The sequence below is a fragment of the Sturnira hondurensis genome, unplaced genomic scaffold, assembly GCF_014824575.4.
Source record: "Sturnira hondurensis isolate 20B ecotype Veracruz unplaced genomic scaffold, ASM1482457v3 Scaffold0009314, whole genome shotgun sequence".
NCBI classification, from domain to species: Eukaryota; Metazoa; Chordata; class Mammalia; order Chiroptera; family Phyllostomidae; genus Sturnira; species Sturnira hondurensis.
Genome location: NW_028081945.1, coordinates 3,529,509 through 3,551,536, shown reverse-complemented (window position 1 = coordinate 3,551,536; position 22,028 = coordinate 3,529,509). Strand labels below are relative to the sequence as shown.

At 37.7% G+C, this 22,028-nt stretch overlaps 2 protein-coding genes across 2 annotated transcripts in view; one reads left to right on the top strand and one right to left on the bottom strand.

Annotated features, from left to right (window-relative positions):
• The window catches only part of FBXL13 (F-box and leucine rich repeat protein 13), a 193,375-nt gene that overhangs the window by 47,330 nt on the left and 124,017 nt on the right, over positions 1–22,028 (bottom strand). Inside the window, exons 10-12 of the mRNA XM_037057044.1 lie at positions 16,643–16,695; positions 11,345–11,445; positions 1,145–1,274 (exon numbers count right to left, since the gene is read on the bottom strand). Coding sequence (XP_036912939.1) covers positions 1,145–1,274; positions 11,345–11,445; positions 16,643–16,695 — 284 coding nt within the window. The remainder of the gene's footprint in view (positions 1–1,144; positions 1,275–11,344; positions 11,446–16,642; positions 16,696–22,028) is intronic.
• Positions 1,067–22,028, top strand: part of LRRC17 (leucine rich repeat containing 17) — a 40,586-nt gene continuing 19,624 nt past the window's right edge. Inside the window, exons 1-2 of the mRNA XM_037057089.1 lie at positions 1,067–1,204; positions 18,875–19,782. Of these exons, the coding sequence (XP_036912984.1) occupies positions 19,011–19,782 (772 nt within the window). The 5' untranslated portion in view covers positions 1,067–1,204; positions 18,875–19,010. The remainder of the gene's footprint in view (positions 1,205–18,874; positions 19,783–22,028) is intronic.

Genomic DNA, 22,028 nt, shown 5'->3' with positions numbered 1-22,028 from the left:
ACATCTAGGCCCCAGCTCTTGGCTCCAAAAAGTAGTGAAAACAGGTGGGCCACGGCCAGAACTAATTCAATTACTAAAGACCCCCTGCCCTGCCACTGACCCGTCAGAGGAGATCACAACCCTGAGGTCCCCCTTTTATCTGACTTCCCAGTGATTGGAAAGTGACTTCCCACCTAGACTCTCCTGTTGCTTCTTCTATGCTAAGCCCTTCCTTGCTTTACTGTCCCCAGCTTTGATAAAGGTATCCTCATAGTCACCTGGATTTGTGTTGTGAAATCTTTCCTACTTGAAGTCAAAGACCCACATACTACAATTGGCCGTAGGCAGACCTGCTCAGAGACAGGCTCCTGTTCAGTAATAGTACCAACTCAATAAATGGTAATTATCAATATTCTAGCCAGTTTCATCTGTGCCATTGTATTGTCCTCAGAGAGTGATGGGCATACTATGATACTAATATCAGTAAAACACACAGAGAGGTGGAAGAAGAGAGGTCAAAAGAATTACGACTCATATCTACCAGAATGGAGCAGAGGACACTATCAATGAGGCAGCACTTATTTCCAGAGTTCCATGTCCTACCCCCTAAAACTCCACCCTATTTTCTGCCCAAATTTCCTTAATCTGGCTTTTCAAACAAATATTTCTCCATATAGGCCTCAGATCTCCATTTTATTTAGCCTAGGGATATAATGCAATTTTTAAAATTATAATCTTTATTGTGCTTTCTTTTTTACTCTTGAGGCATTTTACCTACTACTGTTTATTCTTTGAAAGCCCTGTGGGAGTTAATGCACATTTCTGAAAGTTCCATGCAAATTCTCCCTCAAAAAGGCTTTTCTTTTTTGTGTGTCTTGGTAGCAATTCCAAAGTTTCAAGATTTGGACTCTGGTATTGTAACTGTTCAGAGTATCTACATAGAAGTGGCCCGTTTCATCATCCAATCAGCTCTGCCTTTTTGTGGGTGTGACACTCCAGTGGAAGGAAGCCAAGAGCCTATAGTAGCGATCCTGGGGGAAATTTAAGCAGCTGTGGTTGTGTAATTTAAAACCTCTGAGAAGTGTGCTGTAGCCTGTGCACAGCGTTAGTATCTCCGGAGGACTGCCTCGCCTGCTGCAGGAAAGAGAAGACTGAAAAGACAAACCTGGGTGCAGCCAGAAAGGTCCAAATAGATGAGCTTGTGGCATCCATTCCCTAAGTTCAGGTACTGTAAACCTTTGTCTGTGAACTTTCTGCAGTAAGCCAAACTAAGATTCTGTAAATTGTGGAAGTGCCTGAAAAGACAGCGTGAGAGGAGAGGGAGAAAAGTGAATATAGTTGTTTTCTCACATCTTTCTTTAGCCACTATGACAAAGAGCAGTAAAACTGTAAATTAATTTTTCTCCTTGCAAATATTTAATAGTTGAACCTTGTTAATTCTCTTCCTGTTAAGTAAAGGAGATTGAGTATCATATTAAATAATGCCTATTGACATTTTAAATGAAAATAAAGATATGCCTAGATTTTTAAGAAAGCTGATTGAGATACAGCTTTGGGAGGAGGGAGATTTGTGCATTCATATTGTTTGTGAGTCAGATTGTGTTTGAAAGCAAAGTTACAGAGTTTGCATTATTGTTGCACTTAGGTTTTCTCTCTGGAACACCAAAATAATGTGCAAATTATCTAGAAAGACAAACCCTTTGTAAACATTTAAATGGTGATTAACTGTTACATGAGAGTGAGGATTTGTGGAGAAAAGAGGCAAAGTCTGAACACAACAGACTCTTAAAATGCATGTGATCAGCAAATTGTTTGAAAAAATAGATGTGAATGTGATTTTATAACAGTTTCATAACTACGGTTAAAGATGACTAACCCATAGAGCTTAAAAAATGGGTTAAGAAGAATGTATTTGCATATATGCATAGCCCATGACATAGACAACAGTGTGGTGAAGGGGGGCTGGGTGGAAGTGGGTAAAGGCAGGAAACTGGGGACATTTATAATAGTGTCAACAACAACAAAAAACTTTTAGTGGGTTAAGAACAGTCTGCAAATGAGTGGGTAACAAATGAGAGGCATAAAAACTACTCCAGGGACTATGAGTCTCACTGGAGCTGAAACCAATTAAATATGGCATTGCCACCATGGCCAAAATGAGAGATTCCAGAAAAAAGAAAGGTAATTAGAATAAGCCTCTACTACTACGCAAGGGCTCACAGTTTGAGGACTGTCTGTGGAGAGTTTTCCAAACCCTCTGAAGCCGGGCATTTTTTAAAAGTACAAGAACATCCACTACTGCCTGCTCTTGTAATGAAATTAACAGCATGCTCTTGGTCTGTGATCTGCAACAGTTTAACATCAAATGAGAAAGCAGGAAGAACAAAAGTAAAAGGAGATGCCTCTCTGTCCAGCTAAAGCCCACAAATGAATAATAAAGCTTACCTTCACATAAATGGGAAATAAAATATGCAAGCATTGACCATTAGTTGGCCTTATTACTTAAACTTGATAAACACATGTACATGATATAACTGAAACCAGGGAAGTCAGGGCTTCAGGGTTTGTGCTGCCTGAACCACCAGCACAGTAAGTAGAGACCCGGATTGACTCTGTATGGGGTCTTTATTCACATGGCTGGTGATCTGAGAAGATGGCAGGTTATGTACCCTAAAACAACTTCTTACATTTCACTTTTTTTTTAATAAGAAGAAAAGTGTAGGTGAAGGGTTTGGAACACAGGGAAACGGTTTGTCAGATAGAAGCTGCAGTCCAGGTAAGGATGTATCTCTCCCTGTACTAACTGTACTTAAAACTAAAAATTTTCCAACTCTTGAGTTCCCCTGTCACAGTGGTTTCCAGTCCATCAAGAATCGTTTAGGTCAGAACACAGATGCTCTCCGATAACTGCTGTGTCTATGAGATTCAACAGATCACACAGGGATGCCTTCTGGATTCCCCAGTGGCTGGGTGAGCAGGGCTGTGAAGGAAAAAGCAGCCCTAACATCCCAAAGACACGTCCCACCTCTCCTGGATCCCTTTAGTTAACTAAGAGCTGTGCCAAAGTTTTGGAAATGCTTTACTTTCCTCTCCCTGGAGTATACTCATGATTCAACCTAGTAAAGTGCAGTTTCTGAGGATGGGGGCAGGGGTGATGGATATCATTTCTAACAACCCTTTAGATTTCGAATTTGGAGAAAGAAGTAGTGAGTGAGGCAGGCAGCTGGTCACAATGGAAAATACACAAGGTTTTGGAATCTGACCAAATTGAATTCAAATCCCAGCCTTGACACGTACTGCAACTTCCCGAACCTCTCAGAGATTGTTTCTGCATTTGTGATGTGGAGACTATAATGTTGTCTTTGTTTTTTTTAACCCTGACCAACTGTGAGCCTCCAGCTGTACTGAAGCTCAGTTTTTCTCATCTGTAACGTGGATGTAATCCTGTCTGCTCTTTCTGCTTAGAGATGTGACAATTACCTGAGAACATAGATGTAAGAGTATTATACTAAGACTGATTTTTAATGATTAAAAACAACAGGGATATGGTGGAGGCTTTAAAAATACATATTATTATTATTGCTCCTACTTCATGTAACATATTCATTGTTCTTATGAAGCTTGTACTGTCTTCTTTCACTTAATGGAATAGATACTCATCTGGTGAGAGTGGTGCATAAAGCTGATTCTAAGAGTTTGAGGAACTTCACATCACATCTACACCCTCATTTTGGTCATGGTGGTAATGCCATATTTAGGCAGTTTCAACTCCAGTGAGACAGACAGTCTTTGATGGAGTTTTCATTCCTCTCCTGTGTTGCCCACTCATTTGCAGACTGTTCTTCTCATCCCATTTTTCAGCTTGTAATTGAATAATCTTTCTTTAACTGTAGTGATGAAACTATTTTTTACAAAATCATGCATATTCAAATCTACTGCAATCTGGTCCATGCCTATTGCTTGACTTCTTAAAGTCTATGTGATCAGTTATCAAACACCAAAAAATGGGAATTGAGCTAGGAGTTCCTAACTTTTTGTGTGTCAGACGCTGTATAGATCTCTAGAGGCCCTTTGTCAGCAATACTTAAGATTACAAAAGCAGCCAATCATATTGAAAGTCATTATCAAAATATTTTTAAAACCAAATGAATGAAATAATGTATGATCTAATACATTTCTAACATCTACCATGATTTTGAAGTAGTGGCGAATGCCAAAGACATTTTGAAATATTTTTAATAAGTATAAGAAGAAATATTTATTATAAGAAAATATTTGTCATTTATGTGGTTGAAAGAGTCCCAGGGACTGCTATTCACTACTCTCAATTTTTACCTACATTTCAATTAGAGCTTAGAGAAAATGTGAATTTTTTTTTTCTTCATCAAAATTCATGGAACCTCTGAATTTTATCCCTGGTCCCCTTGGGGGATACATTGGCCCCAGGCTAAGAACTTAGGCTTTGGCAAAAGAAGTGTTCGTTAGAGACAGTGATCCCAGATTGAAATTCTCTAGGTGGCTCTCCTCAAAATGGAACCTCATGGGAAACATCGGTTTGAAATCGAAATACAGGAATCTGGAGCGGCCCTGTTGGCCTTTCTGGGGATTTACAGGGCTGCAGACTTTAAACTGCTGAGGAAGGGAAAAGTTGCAGTTGACAGTGAAATGGCAAATTTGGCAAATTTTATGTAATTCTGCTGCTTTTTATTTTGAATTTTGGCAAAGAAATGTGTCCCTTACTTGAGTAAAATCTGGTTCATAATTTTCCCAACCCAGAAACAACTTTATAATAATTCTACTTTGAGGCAGTGTTTGTGGTCAGTGTTTATCTTTTCCTAATTATTTAATAACTAAAACTTCCTTATGTAAGGGGCAGGGTTTTTTGTTATTTATTTTTCTACTGTTATGATAATCTTTAAGTAATCACAATTCTTATAGTAACTACAGAGACAATTTTTCTTCATCCTGGCTGTTTTCATTAAAGAACTGAGGACTTTTGTGTTAGATCTCAGATGCCTGAGGCAGTTACTACTGTAGGGAATGTAAAATTACTATGTATTTTACAAAAAACTTTTCTGAAAAGTCACTAAGACAAGGCCCAGTCAATAAAAGAGAGGATTTACACGTGAATTCTTTAGAGTTGAGTGTTAGGTTGTTTAGTGTCACAGAGGCAATTTTGCACAATAGAATTCCTACAGAAAATCCAAATGCAATGATTTGACCTATTTACAGGGTAGACCTTGAGGATGTCTGGTCCAGGCAACAGCATCTGCCCTCTGCCCCACTCTGACAGGCATTAGTGAGACATGAGAACACCTGCCAGTAAGAAATTTCCAAGCCAACTATTGAAAGATCAATTCATCTATATGAAAAATAATGAGGCACCGTGCCACTATGGCATATAATGCTCCATTGGAGAAGCAAAGATCATAATAACTTTAAACAGCACTGTTCACCTAGAATGCCTTGTACATCATAGCTCATCAATACATGATGAATAAGTGAATGAGTGTTGCTATTAGAATTTAGGGAAAGAGAGAGAAACCACCATAGACTTCTGGTAGATGGTGTGACCTGAGGTGTGTAGAGAAAGAGAAGCAAGTAGCAATCAGATGACCAGAGCTAAGCACTTCCCTTGGGAAACCTGGGCAGAAAAGTTTGATCAGATAATGTTAAGGGGAAGTAAGGGAAGAGTCTAGACTTCAAACATGTCAAAGACATGGTAAGACAATTGTTCCTGGAGGATACTTCTTGCAGCATAAGGCAGAACAGACAGAAGGGGAAAGAGACCAGAAGCTGAAGCATCAGGATACTGAGCCGGATGAGGTGCTGGGTGCCACCTGGGTGGTGGCAATGGGAATATATGGAAAGGATTTCATTCAGGAAATATATAGAAACAAAAAAGTCCTGGAATGGGCATGTGCTATGGACAGCCCTCATTTTGGACTTAGAAAAACTGAGCAAGCCCCCAAAAAGTGAGGAAAAATATTCAGATAAAAAACTGGCAAATCAGTGCTGCCAAGAAGGGCAAACAAATTACATCTTTCTTCTGGCAAGTGATTTTTTTTGGAAAGAAATACTAAAAGCACTGGAGAGAGAATGACAGCAGCAACACACATCTCTCTGGTTATTCATAGTTTAAAGAACACTTTTGCATACCCAAGCATGTTTGAAACAATGGAAAACAAAGCAAAAATAGACAATCATTATGAAATGTATTTTCATGATACATTTTCTCATATTACATATGAGAAATGTTTCTCATACATGTATTACACACATGAGAAATGTTTCTCATGATACATATTTCTCATGATAAGAAAGTTAGTGTACATTTTTATATGACAAAATTCTCATTTTGGTCCTATTGTTCTATCTGTTGCCCCCACATGCATACCTACTCATAAACACATATATATATTTATACAATTTTGTAGCTTAATATGGAATATCTAAAGAAAAGTAGTGAGTGATGTTTTATGAGATTAGAGAACCTCAAAAAAGTTCAGCTAATGAGAGTTAACTGAGCATCTCTTCCCAACTCAAATTCACGTTGGTAGCTTGCTATTGACCGTGGTGGAAGTATTAACTTACACCACAGACGTCAGTAAATTCTACAGATCAGAACATCCCCTTTCCCTGTACCTAGCCAGTTATTAAACATATACTGAAACACTGCTATTCTTGGAACACACTTTGAGACTTATTGATATAGAGAACACAGTGTGCTGAGGAAATGTATGCAGAGATAGGAATTAGAGAGAAGATTACAGCTTTGAAGGACAGGAATAAAAATTTGATTTAAATATAAAAGGAGATTCTTAAGATGAAACAGGAACAAATGGAATACAAGCAGGAAAAAAATATACCTTCCTTGGCTGAGAAAAGAGCTAAGTTTTAATGCTCAAAAGCTTTGCTATGTTTTAGGAAAATTAATTAAAAGAACACAATTAAACTTGGAACATGTTCTTTAGTTTCTCAGAAAAAAGAAATTCCTTGGAAGAGTCTTGGCAGAAAAATAACAGGTCACCAACAAAGGAACAAAAAATAAATCAAGCTGGCTTTAGAATTCTCTTTAACTAAGACTCCAAGATTATGGAGCAATATTTGTAAGGTTCTAAGGATAAAAGAGATATGATTCAAGAACTGCACACCAAGAGAAGTTGTTGCCCATCCTCCCAGACAATGGAAAGTCATTTTCAGAAAACAATGGCTGCAAATCACTTACACATCTTTCCAGATAAAGAGTTTTTAACACTATATTTCCAGTTATTATAGGATGAATCAAAATCAAAATTAAAGAATAAGGAAATTGTGGAACGAATGGACCATCAATGAATAATAAAACTGCAGTTGGGACCATAGAATCATTACAAATATGATTACATTTCTGAGTGCAAACACCAAAAATCAGTATTAAGAGGAAATTAAGTGATCAACACAAATTTTGATTAATATGTGTTTACACACAGAGGAGTGGAAGTGGAAGGGCATGGAGCACAAGAGAGAGGTAAAGCAAATCAGATCTGTTGTCTAACAAGGAAGAGTCAAGGTCATTGTTTTGTCATAACTTTGATAATTAGAAAAAATTATCAGAGAACATGTTAAAACATGTTCTTAAAAACACACAGATAGTTGCTAGTTAAAATACAAACAAAGCATGTACCTGCTTTTGAAATACCTTTAGATTATGAAAGTAAGCAACAGTTTATATGCAAAATGTGGAAATAATGAGCACAGTAACATAAAAATTAAAAAATCCAAAACACAAAGCAAGATGATAAGAACAAGACCATACACTCAATTTCGACAAGAAATAGTAATCTTTTAAATCACCCTCAACAGAGGCAAAGAAGCTGAAGGTTTTAGAAATAGAAATTAGCTATGTGCTGCATATAAAGACCCCAAATCCAGTGCCACAACGGTTAGAAATACCAGTATAACTGTGGTTTGATTCCCAGTCAGGGCACATGCCTGGGTTGCAGGCCAGTTCCCAGAAGGGGATGCACAAGAGGCAACCATACATTGATGTTTCTCTCCCTGTCTCCTTTTCTTCCCCTCTAAAGATAAAGAAATAAAATCTTTTAAAAAACCCAGCTATTTAAAAAAAAATACCAGTATACATAAAGTTATCCCACAAAGCACAAGCAAAAGAAAACAAAAGTGACTAGATTACTAGCAGATAAACTATTTAAGGCAAAGAAACATTGACCAGGATAAGAAGATAACTTTGTGTGAATATATGCCACAACTGATAACACAATATACTACTTGTTTTATCTTTATGTATAAAACAATAACATCAAAATAAATTAAGGAAAGCTTGATTATACTCAAAGACTAGTACATCAGTATTGTACTATACATATCAAGGACTTAGGTTATACACACATACACATATACAGAAAAATGTTCTCTGAAAGAAACTTTCATGTGTTAAATATTTGTGGATGATTTACTGAAGTTGATTATATAAACTACTACACCAAGAAATCTCAATAAATTCTAAAAAGTAGAAACAGTTCAATCTATATTTCTTGACCACAGAGTACAAAGCTAGAAATTAAAAACAGCAGCTTAATAAAAGAAACTTCAGCCACTTGAAACCAAAATTTCTCTTCTAGATAATTATTTAGTTGCAGAGAAGATCTAATATATAAGTTTGTTTAGAAAATGGAAATAATTCTTATCAAAGTGTATAAGCTTTTCCTAAGTTCTTATTTAGAGGTAAGAATTGGGCAAATTCCATAGCCCAATTTTTTATTATAAAAGGAGAGAAATCAATTCAATCATACAAATGAAAAGTTTTAAAAGATATATGCACCTCTACCCAATTCCAAAAATACTATTCAGAAAATAAAATGAGAAAATACAATAAGAAAGGACATCCTTCACAATGGCAACTAAAGAGATACCTAGGAATAACTTTCATAAAATTATCCATGTGAGTAAAACAAAATTTTATTCAGACATTTAAGAACATTTGAAAAAAATAGAAATATACTGTATGTTTGGACTATAAGACACACTTTCTGTCCCAAATTTGGGGGTGGGGAGTGGGAATGCATCTTGTAGTCTGAATGTAGCTTTACATTTACATTAGTGAAATATTATGTTATTTATGTTATTAAATATTTTACCACATTTTTGCTTCAAAAATTTTTTTTGTATTTTTTTCCTCTAAAACCTAAGTGTATCTTATGGTCCGATAAATTTGGTAGTACTTTCCTGATAGGAAGACTAGTTGTTGTAAACATATAAATTAGTTTCTATTTTATTTTATCTTCAATTATTGGCATATAGGTAATTTTCTAACAACTGGAACTTCAAAAATTATGTATATAAGTATACATACATTTACTATAAATTTGTACATCTTACTCTTTTACATTTACTATATTGCAGCTATAAAAGATGTGTAGCATGCAACTTACAAATAATAAGATACACAGTATTTTCTATTGTAAATTTCATGTTATCAATCAATTCTCCCACAAGGCCAAACTCATTAACATAAACCATATTTTGTCTTCTCCTATTAGCCCAAAGGAAAAATAAAATCCGCCACTCTGTTATATTTCTAATTTTCACCCCAAAATAAAAATAAAGTTTGATAAATTGAGAAATAGGTATGGTTCAACATGAATCTTTTCATTTACATTAATGAGTAAGACAAACATGAATCAACAAAGATGTATATCCAGACTTCATTCATCACTAATGATGGGACTTCTTTACTAAATCAGACAGTAGTTTTCAAATATTAAAAAAACGATTTCTTATGGTCTTTCGAGAATTACATGATACAGTAAAAAATGAAATTTCTTTACTAAAAAAACCTTAGGAGTGGTCATATCCTTCCAGTTAGAGTTTTTTGTTTCTCGTTTTTTAAAGACACAGATCTTAGATTGACTTTATCCTCTTGGCATTTTTGTCTGTTTTTAAGATTTTATTTATTCATTTTTATAAAGAAGCGAAGGGAAGGGAGAAAAACATCAATGTATGAGGGAAACATTGATTGGTTGTCTCCCACACACCCGCAACCAGGGACCTGGCCCATAACCCAGGCATTTGCCCTGATTGGAAATCGAACCAGTGACCTTCCAGTTTGCAGGCTGGTGCCCAACCCACCAAGCAACACTAGCCAGAGCTCAAGTCAGAGTTTAAAAACCATGCAGTAGGTTGAGGAATTGGTGTATTATTAAACTAATAAGCTTCAAGCTGAGGACATGTTCCTGAGCACACGTCTGCCTGTTGGGGAACTCCTGGCAGCAGCTTAGGCTGCTGTGAGGGTCCAAAAAAATTAAATAACAAAATTTCTCAAATTTTTGTGCTCTTAACAATGTTGCAGATATGGACATGACATACTTTTAAATTTAATCTGCTTAATTAATTGTTTTCCCCATCATTTTCTCAAGTTTAAACAATCAACAAAATATAAATTTGGATCATTTGGCATATTCCACTGTGTAGTATCCTTCCATTTTGGCTGATCCAAGCTTCCAATGAAAGGTTTACCACTATTGTTAGGCTTGCACATTTCCAGAAAATGGTTAGAGACAGAAGATAAGGAGAATTATCTTCTCCTAGAATTTTCTATCTAAGCTTTTCCAAATGTCTTGCTGTTATTTTTCAAAGAATCTCAAAAAGTTGTATTCTCAAAAATAGCTTATTCTTTCATGATAGTTTGAAAGTGTTCTTTGAATCTCTCCCAATATGATTATATACTCTGCCTAATTAATCTTTCTTTGGTGAAAATAAAGAATAATTGGATGACATAAATTTGTGATAAATTTGAATATTCTGTCAAATCTAGAGATGATGTCTCATGTTCTTCTTTTCCTTCTCCTCCAAAGTGCTGGCTTAGAGGCAACGTTTGTGTCTAGGGTTGTCAACAATCCATATATCAGAAAGCAACCAGCATCAGGTTTCCTGGAGGTGGTGGGGGTCCCAACAGGTAACCAGAGCATGGCAACAGGGAATCTGGAACACAGAGCTCAAAACACAAGGTATTCCATTGTGGACAGAGAAGTCCCAGACACCGGACTCTAATTAAGGGGCCTGGCACTAATGCCTAGGAAGGGGGACCAAGAAGAAACAATAGAGACAAACTCAAACTACTAGGCACATTGCTAAAAGAGTGACACAGAAATGCAGGTTAAGGCAGAGGGGATGGCCCCACCAAACAAGGAGTGGGTAGGCACCGGCATGGGGACTCGAAAGCAGCAGTCCTGTCATCCAAATGGCAATGGCACAGGAATCGGGGTGTTGGTGAAAGGAGCACTGCCTTTGGGGAATGCTAGGTCAGGCAGTGCCTAGAGGAGCATAATCATTTTTAGGGCACTAAAAGCGAAGCAAGCATTACCTTGGTAGGAGTCGCATCGTCCTGTTGGTGATGGTCGTGTTAGATAGATTAAGATACAGGACTCCAGAACAGCCCTCAGAAATGTATCTCATTGATTCATCCTGCACGAACACAGAGGGAAGCATCTTACCAAAGCCTCACAGGCTTTGCTGTCATCTCTCTCCCTGGTCCAAAAAAGTGTGTACGTGACTTAGTCTCTTCATATTCTTTGATATTAGTGGTAAATCAAATTAAATAGGTGATAGTTTTGCTTAAAGCTCCATTACTACCCCCATTTCTCCTTTTTTGGAAATAAATCCCATTTCATTGCAATGATACAACACATTCAAATGTAAATCCTTACGAGTTCAACTCTGTGACAGGTAATTTGACCTCACATGTTAAAGTCTCAAATACTCCTGACTCATCAGATGCAAGAAGGTGATTAAAAATGGGTTAATTTTTTAATTTACTGAAATTATTATGCAAGAATAGTAAATGCTCTCAACTGGACTTCATTAAAAGTAAGTACATGTTTATATATCTATATTTATATATGTATATAAACATATATATTTATTTATCTATATGTATATATTTTTATATATTTATATATGTGTATATATAGATGTGCATTGAATGTGTATTTAATTAGTTTCTATGGTTCTGTTACTGGATGTATTGAAACAGCTAAACAGTTTTCCACCAAATTTATGGCAAGTTTGGATGGCCTGAAGTAAAATACAGGCTACATACATACTGGACATGAAATTCAGTGTTGGCAGTACGGTAGGAGAGAATCTCAAAGATTCAAGCAGCCCTCCCCCAGAGAGCTGAAACTGAGACACAAGAGAATGGTGTGACTGTGACCTGAGAGGGAGAGAAAACAAACAGTGACTTCAAGCATGAGCCCTAAGTTGACATTTACAAGACCAGATGGATTGCAAGCTCCGATTGCAATAGACCTGCTTCTCATGTGGGTAACTACTTACAAAACTCTCTAGAAGGAGTAGCAGCAGGTTTTTATTTATTTAATGATGGTTCATGAGTCTTCCCAGGAACACTGAAGCGGTCAGCTTGTTTTAATTATTTATGGTGCAAAGGTTTTAGAAAGAATAGGCCATTGCAGGAAGAGGTGAAGTATCACTTGGCTAGGAGACGTGGTTTGGGAAAGAATTCTGCATGGCCTCTATGGTCAGCCCAGACACCACTAAGGATGGCAAAGGTTTGTTCCCAGCAGTATCATCAATGATCAACATTCTATTCCCAGTTATTTCCTGGAGTCACAGATATTAAGATAACAAAATCCTGCAGGTTGAGCTTCTATCATATGGGATAGGAACTGGCTGATTTATAGGGGCAGCGAACCACACCTGAGAAAGCACCCAAAGTTGTGTTTTATGTTGTAAAAGTAGTTCTGCTGTAGCAAAGGTTCTATGTGCCAATGCCACGTGAGCACAAGTGCAGGGCTTTCCATACAAGTACACTGGACTCCTCTCACTACTTTCAAGCTGCCAGCAACTTTTCTAAATACCCTGCCACCAAAATGTAGGATTGGGAGTTATCTGGAAATTACAGTATAATTTTCCCAGAAGGCATGGAGAGAACAATGATAATGTGTGGCACTGGAGTTTAATACAAACAAAATCTACCTTCAAAAATATGATACCAGTCAAATGTTAAAGTGATGATGGACCCTTTGGAAGACTCCAGCAAAAATGCAACTGAGAGGGGGCAAGAAACGCATAGAAAGCTGGCTTATGCACTGTTACAGTGGTAGCTGCAGAGAAGGTGAAAATTTGAGGACCAGGAAAAGGAAGAAGGAGTATGCTTTATGTATCAGAGGAATATGATTTTCTCTTTGATACAAGGAGGCAAACCATTTGCTGTATTTTCTTGTTTGGAAAAAATTCAAATGCATCCTATAGTCAATATTTAAAATAAGTCAAGGCTCAATCTCCAAATGTTAGAACACATAAATGCAGAAACTGTTTGAGTGTCTACATTGCAGAATGGCTTATAAATTTGTCCATAATGCACTCACATATTTCTGAAGAAAATATAGTCATAAGGAAAGCTCCTTAGAAATCAAAGCTTTTTGAATGAATGTTACCCAACTCCTTAAATGTAAGCTTGTCTCCCAAGGGAAGATAAGGGAAAAACAATAGTAAGATATAACTGGATAAAATTATTCTCCCTTTATATGACTAGACTCCAAAGTTGGGACAGATTTTGATGTTTACAAATTCAATGCAGATGGCCCTGTTTTGACTGTCCTTTTAGAAAGCCAAATTTCAAGAATATAAACTTTAATTCAAGTGCAGAACTGAATCTCCCTGAAGGCAAGAACTGAAACTTGATTCATTTTTAAATCCCTGTAACACCCATATTCAGTAACATAAATTCCCTGTATGCATTCATACATAAAGGTAAATGTATCACTAATGTAAAAGACACTAAGAATACCCATAGAAAGAACAAAGCGTAGTAGAAATTTGAAAGAAAGAATGAAAATGATGAGACTGGGAGGCAGTGAGGAAGATTCAGTTCATGAAGTCTCTTCTCCTGTGCCAAGGGGTGTGAACTTCATTCATCCTGGTCCTGGTGCTTAATGAGGGCCTGACACTGCCAGGCCCTTCATTCCAGTCCATACTCTCTTCAGGGACTTTCTCCATCAGTTGCTTCAAGTGAGTTTCTACCAGCTTCATAAACCCCGAAACAGGTTTCCCTGCCTCTTCTTTCCTCTGCCACCATCTTAGCCATTTTTCTGAAATGGTAAGTTTATATGTAATGCCTCATTTTCTCACCTCTTCTCCACTTTGAAATTCACTACAATTAGATTTCTGCCCCAGTATTCCACAAAACTGTTTTAGCAAAAGCCATAAGTCACCTTCTAATTCTCAATTCCAGGAGGCCCTGCTTAGTCCTTTTCTCACCTGCTCACTTTGGTAGCTTCCTTCCAAGACCCTTCACTCTTTTGTCTTTTGTGATACCTGTCTGTTTTCAACCTACTTCTCTTACTGCTCCCTCTTAAGATCCTTTGCTGTGTCTTCTCTCTTTTGTCCTAAGAGTAAGCATTCCCCAAGGTTCAATTCTCAGTCCTCTTCTCTTCCCATACCTTCTCTCTCCCTCAGTTGATGTTATTTATTTGAAATGTTATTTATGACATATATAGATGTTAGCCCAAGACAGAATCTCAAGTTCTAGCCAGTGGTGTCCATTACTTACTAGATATCTCCATATAGTTTTATTCATTAAACATATATAGGATGGGGCAAAAGTAGGTTTACAGTTGTTCATATGGAAAATAATACAAAAATTAACAAATAATATGAGTAAACTGTGTTTCATGTGCTCACAACCATAAATCTACTTCTGCCCTACTCTGTATTGTAGAGTATCTACTGTGCCCTGTGTGCTCTGACACACATCTACCCTTTGGGCCTCTTGGGCCAGAACCACTGTGATTAAAGCTACTGATGACAGGAACCCAGAGGGGCAGCAGCAAACCCTTTCCTGGGCGTCAGTGGTAGCTTGAGAAAGGAGGTGAGGTCTCCAGTAAGCCTTAAAGCCTACCAGAGAGGAAAGCGGCCCCTGAGGACAATAAGAAGACAACCAACTGTATGGGAAAACATATTTGCCAATGATACCTCAGACAAAGGTTTAATCTCCAAAATATACAAAGAACTCACACGACTTCACTCTAAGAAGACAACTAACCCAATTAAAAAATGGGGAAAGGACTTGAACAGACACTTCTGCAAGGAGGACATACAGAGGATCCAGAGACACATGAAAAGATGCTCAATATCACTAGCTATCAGAGAGATGCAAATTAAAACTACAATGAGATACCACTTTACACCGGTGAGAATGGCTATCATAAACAAAGCAATAAACAACAAATGTTGGAGAGGGTGTGGGGAAAAGGGAACTCTGGTCCACTGTTGGTGGGATTGCAGACTGGTACAACCATTATGGAAACAGTATGGAATTTTCTCAGAAAACTAAAATTGGACCTGCCTTTTGACCCAGCAATTCCACTGCTAGGATTGTATCCTACGAACCCTAAAACACCAATCCCAAAGAACCTATGCACCCCAATGTTCATAGCAGCACAATTTACAATAGCCAAGAGTTGGAAGCAACCTAGGTGCCCGTCAGTAAATGAATGGGTCAAAAAACTATGGTATATAGACACAATGGAATTTTATGCTGCAGAAAGAAAGATGGAGGTCCTACCTTTTGCAGCATCATGGATGGAACTGGAAAGCATTATGCTAAGTGAAATAAGCCAGGTGTTGAAGGACAAATACCATATGATCTCACCTTTAACAGAAAGCTAAACAACAAAACAATGAAGCAAGCAAAATATAACCAAAGACACTGAAATAGAGAACAAGCTGACAGTGACCAGAGGGGAGAGTGGAGGGAATTTCAGGGGAAATAGGGGAGGATTTAGAGGAACATATATAAAGGATACATGGACAACAACTGAGAAGGGTGGAAATGGGAGGGAGGGGGGAGCATGGGGGGTGGGATGGGATGGGAATAATAGACAGAAAACTGTACTTGAAAAATAATTAAATAAAAAAATTGGGGGGGGGGGAAGAGTATTCCAAATGAAGAGCTCAGCCTGAGCAAATGTAAAACAGCAAGAAGCAGCTGAGCGAACCAGCAAAGAAAGCATAGCAGTTTCTGGTCGCTGAAGCTTCGTGTGTGAGGCTGGAAAGACAGGCAGAGGCAGACCACAGAGGATCTTCAAGAGCTTTAACTTTACCCAACAGTGTAGATGATGAGTGTGTGTAAATGATGGAGAATGGGGGTGAAATGGTCAGATCTGCCTTTTAGAAAGAGTATCAATGTGCTCACAGGGTGGAGGACAGATAGGAGGTAGAAGGAAGCCTGGAGACAGAGACCAGGAGGAGTTGGCTGGGGTTGGCTGTTCATTTTCATCTTCTTTGGCACTGCCCCCTTGAAGACAGTGATAATGAGCCTATTGTTTCTGCTGGGTCTCAATGTTTCTGTCTCACACACGCATGGCCTTACATATAAATATAGTTCATGTGTGTGTAATTGTTGAATAGTTTCCACTTTCCGAAGACTCCAACCTTGGACATACATCTACAGGATTAATAATAGCATTACATAAATGGGATAAGATTTCTTGCCAATGTTTAACATAGTTTGTTTTTTTCCATTTTTAATTTTAAATGAGCACACAGGCATGTATTTTGGCAAAACCTCTGTGTATTAGCCCTCCAATGTAGCAAGTCCAAATCTGTGTACACAGCAGTAAAATAAGCTTCTTATACTCACCGTGAGGGTTGGACAGTCAGAGACATTCAGCTCTTGCAAATTTTTACAGAGGCCTAAATCAAACAAGTGACACATCACTGAACAACATATTACAAATGTTTAACTTAAAGTTTTTCCATCCTACAGTCAATGCAATGTATTCATTAGAAAACAAACAAAAACCTTGGCAAGTAACTTATTCTAAGTATTGGTTTCTTTTCCCAGAAAAACGATTTCTTTTGGCTTTAAAATTCAATATACACACATGTTTATTATTGTTTGAGGACTACAGAAGGGAGCAGAAAGAGAAAAGTACTACTTTGGGAAAAGCAGTGTATATTTAGAGTTTTAAGCTTCAAAGCATTTAAAACCAACCTGCTTTTTTTGTGGCATGACTTCTTGCTCATTTTTGTTTGTTTTCTGTTTCCTTTGAATATTTTATGATGGAGATTTTCAAACATACAAAAATTTGAGATAATTGAAGCATTATACAATGAATATACATACCACCTACATTCTATAATTTGTATCCTATTGTATTAGCTTTATTACATTATCCACTTGTATATCCATCTCTCTATTCCTCAATTCATCTTATTTTTCATGCATTCTAAAATAAGCTGCAGACATCACCATACTCCCCCCAAATACTTCAGTGTACATATAGTAATTAATTCAGCAAAAATAATAATTAACAAAATATGATTATTTTAGGTTAGGTTTCCATACAATTTACAATGAATTACAGTTAGGGAGGTGGAAGGTTAGAAAGACCAAGTGCCTGATTAGCTCTGGGGCCAGGGCTGCCTGTACAGATTGCTCAGACGACACCTATGCAAAGAGCCAGATGGCAAAGTGATACACAATTAGCACTCTGGGTGTAGGCTGACAGGAAGTAAAACTCCAAATCTGAGACAAGAGAGGAGCATTTAGGAGCAGGAACACAAAATGTGGATAGAGGTATGCTTGAGGCAAAGAAGTGGGGAGGCACTCTAGGTGGAGGAGACCACATCCCGGAGGAAAACTCCAGGCTAGGGAGTGATCCTGGCATTCACACTGCTGCGAAGAATAGAAAACACATTTGCCATTCATAACCACACAGCCCCACGGTAATAACAACAGAAATGTTATTAATTATAAATCCATTTTGAACATTTCTTCCTCTGCCAAGAATGGACTATGTCCTAAGTAATAAATGCAAACCAAAACCACTTTCAGGATTGAACAATGGAAACAATTCTTTAAGATGTGCAGATCTTGGAAGTCATCAAAGATACTTGCAAAGGAAAAAATAGATTGCCCCCAAAATATAATAACTAAGCTTATGAGATTAATATTTTCATAGAATGGTTACTTGAGAATCATTCATGCATTCAGCAAGTTTTTATCAGGAATGTGCTTTGTGCTAAAAATTCTACAGGGACCAGAAATACAACAGTGAACAAAATAGACAAAAAGTCTCTGCCCTTATGGAGTGTACATCCTAGTTTGGGTTTGGAGGGGGACTGAGAGTAAACAAAAGAAGTTAAATAGGTGCTTTGACAGGTGGTGAGAAGTACTCTGGAGAAAAATGAAACCAGAAAAAGTGTGGAGGGCAGTCAGTGAAGGGAAAGGGGTGTGACTTCGAATGCAGCAGTCAGAGACTTCTTCGCTGGGAAAGTGCCCTTTGAGCGAAGCTGTGCAGGAGATAAGGACAGTTGCAGTTTACACTGAGCACTTCTGGAGCCCACTTTAAATGTGATTGGTGACTGGAAGACAATAAAGGGAAGAGAAAAACAAGCTCGGGAAGATAGTCATTGGAGTCCTCCTATTTGCACACCTCAAGGCTGTAAGGAGAAACCTCTTAATTTCTTGAATCCAATGTGATGATGAACTACAGGTTTCAGTTTTTCTAATGCTAAGTCCTAACCTTGATGAATACTTCTCTTGGACCAGGCACTGTGAAGTGCCTGGTTCATCCTCTCTACAATACTAGAGCTATCTTCAGCCCCATTTTACAGATGCAGAAGATGAGGTTAAATAATCAGCCCAAGTTTGCACAGTTAAGCAATCAGGAGAGTTTGGATTTGAACTTTGGGCTCAAACATTTAGCCACTAAACAAGGTACATAGGAGGGTGTGAGCCTTATACACCACCATTTTAAACATGCCTTTATAATCTGGAATGCCTTTGCTTTAAAACAAGCTATTATCTGTCAGTAACATTGCTCAGAATGGTCCTTAATTAAATGTTTTTTTTTCTCCTGCAACCTAGGGGCTCTACCATACCTCAGCTGGATCTCATTGTTCCTGATGTGCATTAGTTAAAATTACCCAAACTTGGATTTCAAAGGAATAATTTCATTGTTCCATCTGTCACACTAAGTAATTGGGGCCAGCTGGATGTCAGGATGCGAGTGGTTACCATCATAACCCTGCTTTTCTTTTGTAAAGCTGCTGAGCTCCGCAGGGCAGACCCTGGGGGTGTGAAAAACCAAACGAATCATGGCCTGGTGGGTGGAGGCCGGAGAGGCTCCAGCCCGGTCAAACGCTCCACACCAGACCTCCCCTGTGAAGTGTACACATATCTTCATGAGAAATACTTAGATTGTCAAGAAAGAAAACTACTTTATGTGCTGCCTGGCTGGCCTCACGATTTGGTGCACATGTTGTTAGCAAGAAACAAGATCCATGTATTGAAGAGCAACATGTTTTCCAAGTTCGGAAAGCTTAAAAGCTTGGATCTACAGCAGAATGAGATCTCCAAAATTGAGAGTGAGGCGTTCTTTGGTTTAAACAAACTTACCACTCTCTTACTGCAGCATAACCGGATCAAAGTGTTGACAGAAGAAGTGTTCATTTATATGCCTCTCCTGAGCTACCTGCGCCTTTATGACAACCCCTGGCACTGCACTTGTGACATGGAAACACTTATTTCAATGTTGCAGGTTCCAAAGAATCGAAATTTGGGGAACTACGCCAAGTGCAATAGCCCACAGGAACTAAAAAATAAGAAACTGCGGCAGGTAAAATCTGAAGAGTTATGTAATGAAGAAGAAAAGAAACAACTGGACCCCAAACCCCAAGCGTCAAGGAGACCCCCTGCCAGGAAACCTGAGGCGGACTCTTCTCTTTGCCACATTTATGTGTTTCCCGTACAAACACTGGACTGCAAAAGGAAAGGTTCGTAAGTTTCTTGCTTTTCCATTTTCACAGATGATTTTAAAGGTTCTTTGAATCTTGTAACTCTTCTTACACCTAACCATGCCTTGGAGTTTCTGGTGTAACTTCCCCCCAAATCTTTCTCCAATGTCAATGCACCCTACTCCAAGCTTTTCTGGAGTTCAAACTCAAGAAGGTTGGTGATTTAGGGAATATTAGAGGAGGGTAGGAGGAACAGCAAATAAGGATCCTAATTTTTTTAAGTTAAAAAACTGTATTTATTTATTCATTCATTTATTATATATTTTGGTTGGTATTTTTTCCATTACCATGTATCCCCTTCATACCCCACTCTCCCCCACAGTCCCCACACTGCTGCCCTTGTCCGTGAGTGCTTTTTCCTTTTTGCTCAATCCCTCCACCCCTGCCCCTCCCCACTGAATACCTGCCATTCTGCTCTCTACCTACTGTATGTGTCTGTCACTATTTTGCTACTAAGTTCAGTTTGTGCATTAGATTCCACATATAACTGAAATCACATGGTATTTGTGTCTCTGACTGGCTTATTTCACTTAGCATAATGTTCTCCAGGTTCATTCATGCTGACGCAAATGCTAAAATTTTCTTTTCTACAGCAGAGTAGTATTCCATTGTGTAAATGCCCTATAGTTGTTTTATGCACTAATGTACTGATGGGATACTTGGGCTGTTTCCATAATTTGCTGGTTATAAATCACACTGAAATGAACACAGGGGTGCTTATGTTCTTTTGAATTAGTGTTTTGGGTTTCTTCAGGTGTATTCTCAGCAGTGGAATCTCTTGGTCAAAAGGCAGATCCATTTTTAATTTTTTGAGGTATCTCCATACTGCCTTCCACAGTGGCTGCACTAGTCTGCATTTCCAGAAACAGTGCAAAAGGGTTCCCCTTTTTACACATCATCACCAGCACTTGTAGTTTGTTGATATATTATGATAGCCATTCTGACAAGTGTAAGATGGTATCTCATTGTGGTTTTAATTAGCATTTTCCTCATGATTAGTGACATTGAGAATCTTTTCATATGTATATTGGCCATGTGTATGTCTTGTTTGGAGAAATGTCTGTTCAGGTCCTTTGACAATTTTTTAATTGGATTGTTTGTTTTGTGGTGTTGCTTTGTAAGTTCTTTATAAATTTTGGATACTAACCCCCTATCAGATGTATTGGAGAAATTGTTCTCCTCCCATGGGTTGTCTTTTTATTTTGTTGATGCTCTCCTTTGCTATGCAAAAACTTTTTAGTTTAATGTAGTCCCATCTGTTTTATTTTTCCTTTGTTTTCCTTGCCTGGGGAGATATATCAGATAAAGTATAGCTATGAACAATGCCTGAGATTTTACTGTCTATGTTTTCTTCTAGGATTTTAATGGCTTTGAGTCTAACATTTAAGTCTTTAATCCATTTTGAATTCTTCTTGTGTGTGGTGTAAGAAGATGGTCTAGTTTTGTTTTTCTGAACATATCTGTTCAATTCTCCCAACCCATTTACTGAATAAACTACCATTAGCCCATTCATTTTCTGTGCTTACTTCCTCTGTCAAATATGAATTGGCTATAAAGGTGTGAGTTTGTTTTGGGGTTGATATTCTATCTCATTGATATGTTTATTTTGGTACCAGTACCATGCTGTTTTCACTACTATGGCTTTAGAGTTTAATTTAATATTTGGTAGTATGATTTGTCCAATTTTTTTCTTCTTTCATGGATCGCTATTGCTATGCAGGACCTTTCATGATTCATTATAAATATTTGAAATATTTGTTCCAGTTTTGTGAAATATAACGTTGCAATCTTGATAGAAATTACATTGAATCTATAGATTGCTTTGGGTAGCTTGGATGTTAGTTCTTCCAATCTATGAACACAGTATGTTTCTACTTATCTGTATCTTCTTTAATTTCTCTGAGGACAGGTCTTTTACATCCTTGGTTAGATTTATTCCTAGGTATTTTATTCTTTTTTGAGGCAATTGTGAATGGAATTTTTTCCCTAATTTTGCTTTCTGTTAGTTTATTATTGGCATATAAAAATGCAACTGATTTCTGGATATCAATTTTGTATCCTGCTACTTCACTGAATTCATTTATCAGTTCTCATAGTTTCTTGGTGGACTCTTTGGGGTTCTTTATGTACACTATCATGTCATCTGCAGTAAAGACAGTTTTGCTTCTTCCTTTCCAATTTGGATTCCTTTCATTTCTCCTTCTCTTATTGCTGTGGCTAGCACT